The sequence below is a fragment of the Epinephelus moara genome, chromosome 24 (genome assembly GCF_006386435.1).
Source record: "Epinephelus moara isolate mb chromosome 24, YSFRI_EMoa_1.0, whole genome shotgun sequence".
Taxonomy (NCBI): Eukaryota; Metazoa; Chordata; class Actinopteri; order Perciformes; family Serranidae; genus Epinephelus; species Epinephelus moara.
This window is the reverse complement of record NC_065529.1, coordinates 49,146,916-49,155,681: the sequence shown is the minus strand read 5'-3', so window position 1 is coordinate 49,155,681 and position 8,766 is coordinate 49,146,916. Positions and strand designations below refer to the sequence as shown.

The 8,766-nt window shown below is 38.5% G+C and overlaps 1 protein-coding gene across 2 annotated transcripts in view; it reads left to right on the top strand.

The window, feature by feature from the left end:
* LOC126385739 (DDB1- and CUL4-associated factor 1-like) overlaps positions 1 to 4,479 on the top strand; it is a 31,145-nt gene extending 26,666 nt beyond the window's left edge. For both annotated transcript variants that reach the window (XM_050037651.1, XM_050037650.1), the window contains one exon: positions 541 to 4,479. In XM_050037651.1, the coding sequence (XP_049893608.1) occupies positions 541 to 608 (68 nt within the window). In that variant the 3' untranslated portion in view covers positions 609 to 4,479. The remainder of the gene's footprint in view (positions 1 to 540) is intronic.
* Positions 4,480 to 8,766: the final 4,287 nt, after the last annotated feature.

Below are 8,766 nucleotides of genomic sequence, written 5' to 3'. Positions count from 1 at the left end.
TCTAAAACTTCACCTGAGCCTCCCTCGGCATATGGGTGAGTAGATAATGGCTGAATTTTCATTTTTGGGTGCACTATCCCTTTAATACAACCAGACCTGTTCCAGCAAGATTATGATCTGAAATCAGGTAGATAACTTGACATTAGCATGTAGCTACATGTAGCAGTGTATATAATTGAACACTTGCTGTAGCATGTCTGGAGCAAATGACCACAAACAAGTCTGTCACTATCTGACGTCAGCTTGTAGCCAAAGTAAAAAAAACAAACCAAAAACGTTGGAAACAGAGAATTCAGAATCAGAGTCAGTTTTATTATCTGAGACTTTGGTCACATTTAATTTCAACACCAGACATTGTAATATATATATGTGACAGAAAATGAGTGAAAAGCATAATAGGTCCTCTTTAATATTTTATAGACCCAACAATTAATAGAGAAAATAATAAAAAATGATCAGTAGTTGCAACCTTATACCTCTATGTAGCTTTTTCCCTTCATTTCATGTTCACTGTTGGAAATGTGTGTCCTCATATTGCAGTCTCCCCAGGACCGTCAGATGATGAGAGTCGGATCCTTCAGGTCCTCAGGGAGCACTGGCCCTCGTGACCTGAGTGAGGACGCTCCTCTGCGGACAACATGAACCTCAACAAGGCCTTTTTTTCCCTTTTTAAATCATCATTTCTCGTTCAAAAAGGCAAGTTGACTGTGAATACACTGATATGCACATCAATGTCCAGAAAACCTGTGACATTCTCTCTCTGCGTTCTGCAGTTTAGAGACACGACAGTCATGACGAATAAATTTTCCCCCCATGGGGCTCAGATGAAAACACTGACTTTTCACTGGACCTTGCTTTCTGCTTTGCTTCAGTAGGAGAGAGTATTTGTGAATGAAAAGTATTTATGGTGTTTTACCTGACTCGCTGCCTCTGGTGTTGCTCTTGCACTCACTGACCAACTAATGGAAACTTATGTGAAGGAGTTTTTATAGTTTTTTCCCCCATTTTTTTCTGTGGATGGATAATTTAAGTTTAATCAAAATTTTCACAGCACTTGAAGCCATAAATTTAAATTAAATTGATATTAAAAAAGAAAAACTACATCAGTGTTTTAGCCACTGGCCAAACATTCTGGTAAAACCTGGTCTCCTTACTTCCGTAGAGAATGGTTAGTGTAGTTCATTTATTTCCACACTGCATCAATCCTCCCTACGTATTTGTTTTCTTCCCAAACAATCGCAGCTAAAAGCCAAATATTCACATAAAGGCAGCGACCAATGTGGAATCACAGGCTCATTCACCATTCCTCATTTTACAGCAATAAAAACATGAACAAGTCCTAAGAATGTTATGTAAAGATGTAAAGATAGAGTGAATAAAAGCTAGCCGTAGATCTTGCTCCTTCAGCCTGCTGGATCATCACAGAAATGCTCCCATTTTGCTCGCACATATTAGAAATATCTTTGTTTCCATGCACCGAATAAAAACACCAACTTTTGTGTCTTGTGAGGAATCAAAATGCCCAACTCTTCATCAATCAGTAGAGGTTTCCACTGTGTCTGTGGGCTGAGATCAGCAGTTTGTTAATGGGATGGGTCAGATTGAGGTATTTGGTGTATTACCTATTATAGATGTCAGCCGGCATGCTCCCAGTTAGGAGAAGCCGACAGTAACAGCTTCAATTTCCTCTACCATCTACTGTAGGTAATACACTATGCTAAGTAACTTATATAACCCCACTTAAAAAAAGTGTCCAAACTTCTGTACTTCTTTTTTTAACATCCAGATCAGATTTTTGCAGAAGGCGCTGATGCATGCATCACTATGAGCCATTTTGTCCTTTGACGCTGTATATAATTTCGCCATAAAGTCAATGATGACCCAGACGTGGCAGAGACATATAGTTTTGTTTAATTTATTTTGACTTTTTTTTTTTTTTAATTTAATTTATTTCAATTTTATAGGGGTTGATAGCTTTTATGTGTTGGGAGAAATGTTTGTAGCCCCTGTGACCCTCAGGTTTCCTTTTGTTTGGTAAACCAGCAGCACTAAGCGGTTGTATAAAAAAATCCTTTAAAGGGTAAGTTTGGTGTTTTTCAATCTAGACCCTGTTTTCCCTGATGTTTGCGTCTAAGTGACTAGTGGGAACAGAAGTCTTTGAAAGTGGTCCAGTATTGCGTGAGAGGGCTGCAGCTGGCAGCAGCGAAACAGGCTGCAATGTAATCACTTGGGGCAATTGTGCACTCTTATTGTATGTCCTCCAAAAGAGCTTGTTTTTGCCACAGACAGGCTCAGATTATTATTATAAGTGTCTCACATTATAGAAAGTATCCTTACAGAAAGACCTTTGTTGGAAAGAGTGAGGTCTGTTTCGTTTGGCCCAAAACAGCCCCGAAATTGCCAACGCCAAACCCACCAGACGCCATTTGAATCAGACAAACAGTAATTTTAGTGTGTGTAGAGGCAACATATTGTCACATCTAACAGGGTGAATAAAGGGTTTAATTCAAACCAGAGTTGGTCATTGTTGGAACAGTGGAAAGGCGAGCCGAGGCGGCTTTTGTGATTTTTATTTTGTCTTTGAGGACTTTGAATGAAGTAAAATTACTGTTTATTAAAATGGAGTCTGGTTGCTTTAGCAGTGGCGATTTTGAGGCTTTTTTTGGTTCTCTTTAACAATAAGGTCTATCTCTGTAGTGATTCATTTCATTATGTTGTCAGTTGTCAGTTGCAAAAACAAACATTTATTGGACGTTAATTGACGATGCACAATTGCCCCAAGTGGTAACATTCCAGCCTGTTTACACATCTGCCTGCTGCAGTCTCACCAAACTGGACCAGTTTCAAAAACTGTTGTTGAGAAGATGGGGTCCAGGTTGAAAAATACCAGAGTTGCCCTTCAAAGTACTGGTGTGCTTTTTTTGGAAAAATCTGAATGTTTTTAAAAGAATACTTAAACTGCAAAATTCCATTTGTATGCCAAGTACTCACTGTGCTACCTTGCATCCTTGGAGACTTTTTTCCTAACATGCCTCCATGGTGAACGGAGAATCCAAAAACTGCAAACAGTCTTCATGAGTTGAAGTGAATGGGGACCACATTTACAGCAAAACTATATTAAAACACCTGTTTACGAACTCTCGCACAACTCCTGCGGTTTATTCCAAGGTTCATTTATCCTGTCGTGTTCTCAGTACTTCCCAAACACATGCATTTTCACAGGCATGGACAAATTGCGTCCCTGGGATGTTTAGATATAGTTTTTTTGTTGTTTAACGTGGACCCTGACTACTTGAGTTCATGAAGAATATTTGCCTTTTTGGGATTCTCTGTTCAGTGTGGACGCATGTGAGAAAACCAACGTTGTCTTCATGAATTTAAGGTAACACGCAGTAAGTAATCAACATACAAATGGACATTTTGTGAGTGAAGTGTTCCTTTAAAGTCTCAATTTTCTGAGACCAAAAACCAGCAGAGCTCTCAGTGAGTTACTGCGTCAACAGTGTGTGAACAGCAACATTACTTTTTGGGAAAATACTACTACTAATAATAATAATATCAGTGTTAGAGCCAGTGTTATATACATGTCATGGCTGTCGGATGGACATTTGTAGCAGCTGATAATGTTGGCGAGCTCCAAATGGGATGGAAATACAGTCAGACATGTCATAAGTTATTTACATTATGCAACGATGGTTACGTCAAATGTGTTATCAAAGTTTGAATTAAATCATTATTGAATAAACACCGTGAAGGTGAGCAGGTGTTCATTTTCATACATTTAAATTAACATTTTGTTTGTGTCATTTTCCAGCAATTAATTAATTATCAGCTGCTACAAGGTTTCAGACACAAGGAGGAAAATATATATTTGTATTAGCACAGTATTTCTATTTTACAGCGAGCTTACCTCATTACTCAACAGTCGACCATAGTGAGTGTCATCATTACGGGTTAACAACACAACCAGTTGACACAAGGAACTTTATTCTGTATATTACATTTGTCGTACCAACACGAGGCATGTTGGTGTCTTCATGCTGTTCTAACTATTTTGAAACTGCGTCAAACAATCTGCGACAGATTTCATGAAGCTGTGAGGAGCCTGGATTGTGTCCACAGCTGTTTGGAGTGTTTTTTGATTTTGCTTTTCCTTTTGTTAAAGATTGTTCTGGTGATAAACCAGTTGACGTCGCTGCTGTTGGATGAAAATGTTACAGGGTCAGGGTTTGTGTTTTTCCAAATGATCCAGAGGTTTTTACACACATGATGTCTGTGTCAACAGAAGTCGCTTAATAAAAAAGTACAAGAAAAAAAATAGTTTTCATGCCACAGCAGCTTTTTGGAGCCATATAGTCAACAGTTTTACAATAGATTGTATTGTTTATGAACATGTTTAAAGTGTTGTAAATGGTTAAGAGGATTATCAGTTCAGTTAAGTTCTACTTTAATAATAAAAGATCTTTTCCCTTCTTGTAACTCCTGCCTTGTTTCATATCATTGATACTTCAGTGTCTTTCACATGAAGAGAAGCTCCTGTGTGTTTCATACTGTGTCACCGTTACAGCAGTTTTTAGGACTTTAAGGGACAGTTTGCCTCAAAATCAAACATACACATTTTCCTCTCACCTGTAGTGCCATTTGTCGATCTATATTGTGTTGGTGTGAGTTGCCAGCCTGTTCTGATGTCCACCTCATCACATATCACTGCTTTGTCAGTGGATCTCAGTGTCAGTCACCAAGTAACATTTTGCATATTTGGTGTGGCAGTAGCTCAGTCCATAGGGACTTGGCTTGGTAACTGGAGGGTTGCTGGTTCAAGTCCCTGCACAGACCAAGTATGGAGCGTGGACTGGTAGCTGGAGGGGTGCCAGTTCATCTCCGAACCCCCAGCTGCTCGGGGCACCCGTCCAAGAGGCACCCTTTGCAGTGGTATGAGACACACTGGGCGGTTGTTTTTGACACAGTAGGCAGCAACTCAGCTCATTAAATACTTCCGCTTTGTCGGTGGAACTCGGCGTCAGTCACTGAGGCACAGAGGCATCCTTCGTGGCTGCATGATGCATGCTGGGCAGTAGTGTTTTTGATGAAGTGGGCAACAACTCAACTCATGAAATACTGCCGCTTTGTCAGTGGATTTTGGCGACAAACACTGACACACAGAGGCACCTTTCACGGTGGTATGCTGCACGTCAGACGGCCACCGGCAAGTGCTGCAGTATACAGAGCGAGAAAGTCTGAATAGGTTGAGCGGGAGGGGAGGTAGTGTTGTGCCAATTTGTCCCCAACCTGGGCCAAAAAAAGAGTCTGGATCTGTTGTTAGCACTTTGTCAAAAACACCTTTGTCAGAACCCACTGGCATCTCAAAAATACTCTGAAGACAAACACTTGAAGCTGGAATGTGATAGTTTATTCTGCAACATCAATAAACCTGCGTCACGCTCCAGAGCTCTGACTGCTGTGTGTGTAGCAAAAAGCAGCTTCTTATATACCCAAGAAAACTTCTCCTTTTTGGCGAAGTTTTCACAAGTCACCACCTTATTTTCAAAAACCAAAAATATGTGGAGTAAACTAAGTCATAATTTCTGGAAGACTCATTGCTGTTGAGCGTTTCAAATGTATTTTGGCATGTTGAGCACCCCACGCAGAGTGGCATCTAGTTACATTACATTGGAGAGAGGGCAGACATCTCTAACACTTGGCAACTCACACCAAAACTATCGAGAGTGATAAACAGCACGACAGGTAAGAGGGGAAATATGTGGTTTTGATTTGGGAGTGAACTGTCCCTTTAAGAGTTGTGTAAGGTCACAGTTTGGTAAATGTTGACCGGGTAATAAATCACATTTTAAGAAACTTTTATTATCTTCCACAAAGTCATAGTTCTCAGTCAATGATCATGTCAGTTTTTAACTCTACATAATGAGAAATGTGATTCTTGTTTATATTCTGCTTGTCCAGGATGGTAGGATTGGAAACCTCTCTGTGATACTTTGCTGTTGGGTGTGTTATTACCTGAATCAGTGACTAGAGGTCAGTGTTGCATTGTGATGAGTTCAGGTAAACATCATTCTGCACGGTAGATAACTGACATGAAACACACTCATATCACATACTGTGATCAACAGAGTGCAGAAGTATAAATGGGTATTACACTGTGGCCACCATCTTATTTCCATATGCTTCATCAAACACACTCACCATATTTATTTGACTGAAATAATGTGTGGAAGAGATGGACAAAGAGGATCCTCATGCACCAAGGTCTCTCTTTACATCCAAACAGCAGTGACTCATACAAGATATTCTCTCACACAGACAAGTTCCACTCATGCTTTGTTCAGTGTGTCCAGTCACATTTTAGCCTTAAGTTTAAGATAAAATGAGATAAAAGAAAAATCAGTCACTTTTTACCCACAAACTTAAACAATAAACCCTTTACCAAATTTCCTATTATGCAAAAATACCTAATAGTCTGCACTGAATTCTCCTCATTATATGATGATTAATCTAATGTGCTTCTGCATTTAATTTCCTGCTTTGGTTCAATTTTCTGTTTGTTTCCATTTTTGCCAATTTCATATAACTCCATTTTTTTATAACTCCAAATTGTAGATAAATAAATTACTTATTAAATTAATTTATATGCCATTAGATATACCAAAAATAATATTTAAAAAAAAATTATGTGGGGCGCCCCATGTGCAGGGCTGTTGCCGCAGCGGCCCGGGTTCAACTCCAGCCTGTGGCCCTTTGCTGCATGTCAATCCCTCTCTCCCTCTCTCTCTCTCCCCCCTTCATGTTTGTCTGTCCTATGCATTAAAGGCTAAAAAAAAAAAAAAGCCCCAAAAAATATCTTAAAAAAAAAAAAAAAGTCATTTGATGTATTCAAAATGATATTAAAATAAATTAATATGCCATCAGATGTACTAAAAATAATATTAAAATTAAGGTATGCATTAATTATTTGATAAAATGTGCCAAATTGATATTAATTCTAATTTGCTGTTATTGTTTTTACCCATTTACTTTCCTATTTAGTTTTCCTTTATTAATGTTTTAAATATTTTTTCAATTTTATTCAATTTTGCATTTATTTTTTATTTTTAAATTTATTTATTAGCTTTATTATTTTGCCCCGTATCTATATTATCCATTTGATATCAAGAACATTACCCAAAATTAAAACATGGTTGTTTTTTTTTTTTTTGGTTGTTTTTTTACATATCACATAAACCACATTAAGTAAAATAAGAGGATTTTGTAAGGGGAAAAATCTCTGTCTCTGATTCTCTGCTCGGAGTATATGATCACGTAGAGTTGCTCTTAAAGGGACTCTTAACACTTCTCTGTAAGTAGCTTGATCGTGTTCAGTCTTATTGCTCACAATCAAATCTCTTCCTCATAGGTTTGTTTATTTCTTAAAAGTTTAATAAACGTATGCCCTTGTTTTGCCTTAGTGACGTCTGTGTCCCTGCTGCCGGACTGTCTGTAGTGTTGAAAAGACACTTGGAGCTCAGTATTTTGATAAATAATGAGACATGATTTGCTTGTGTTTACAGGCTTAAATGTTTCATATAATTCCTTTGAATATGATTCTGTTGCTCCATTATCAGCTGTGTGCTGAGGTGTTTAATCAAACTTATTGTGGAGTTTCATTGTGCTGCCGGCCGTCACTGAGCTCTGACAGGTGTAACTGAAGGATCCTCTGCAGCAGTCGATCATTATTTGTCAACACAGTGCTGAACATACAATCGAGATGTCGACTGAAATGACAGCAGCACCTCAGAGGTCATTTTAGGTAATTTACAAAATATGAGAAAGCACTTTTACAAAGGCAGGCAGGGATTTCAGGTGATTATAAACACAAATGTAAATACTGCACATCCTCAACTGCTGCCTTAAATCCTCTAATTTCAAACTGTTTTGTTTTGCACTGTTTTTTTGTTTTGTTTTTTTATTAATGCAGGGACGGCTTGCTTTATCTTCAACAGCTGGTGAGAGTCAGCGTATCAGTGCACATACTGATTTATTATCTCTTTGTGTTTAGGCAAAGATGATGAAAGTTTTTCTTTGTCATGACTGAGAGGTTTGAAGCTTCTGTTCTGTGATGAATGGCTTCAAAGTCTGTTTATGTTGTTGGCAAGAAGTGTCCAAGAGGAGTTCTTCTTTGGGAATCTCAATCTCTTCTCCTCTCTTCTGCTGTTTACTCCTCTTCCTCTGTTTCATTTGTTCGTCCAGCCTGTCGTCACGTCGCTGCCTTTCTCCTGTCTCTCCACAGCTAGTTAGCTGGCCTTGACTGGACCAGAATACTAAGGGGTTTTATGTGTGCATGTGTTTTTTCTTTCGGTTTTCTCAATGTTTCAAAGTCTTTCAATCAACTCGTCACTCATGCCTCTTGAATATGTGAGGAACTTTGTGATAATGTTATGACAGGTCTGGAGACAGCAGTTTTATAGGCGAGTGAATTACCAAGTTTTGAGGTAGGTATTAACTTATCACACAAAATCAAATGTGGTAACACACCAAATAATACTTCCCCACCCTGTGAAACACTTAAGAGATAAACAGTCACTTTTAACCTAAATGGAATGCAGCCATTACTGGTGTCATTAATTACACCTGTGCTCCTTCTGCTGTGACGTTTCAGACAGACAGACAAGCACAACTTTATTTATACGGCACCTCTCATACAAACATGCAAAGTGCCCCACAATGCAAGATTAAAACAATGCACGTGGAAAAATAACACAATAAATAATTTGC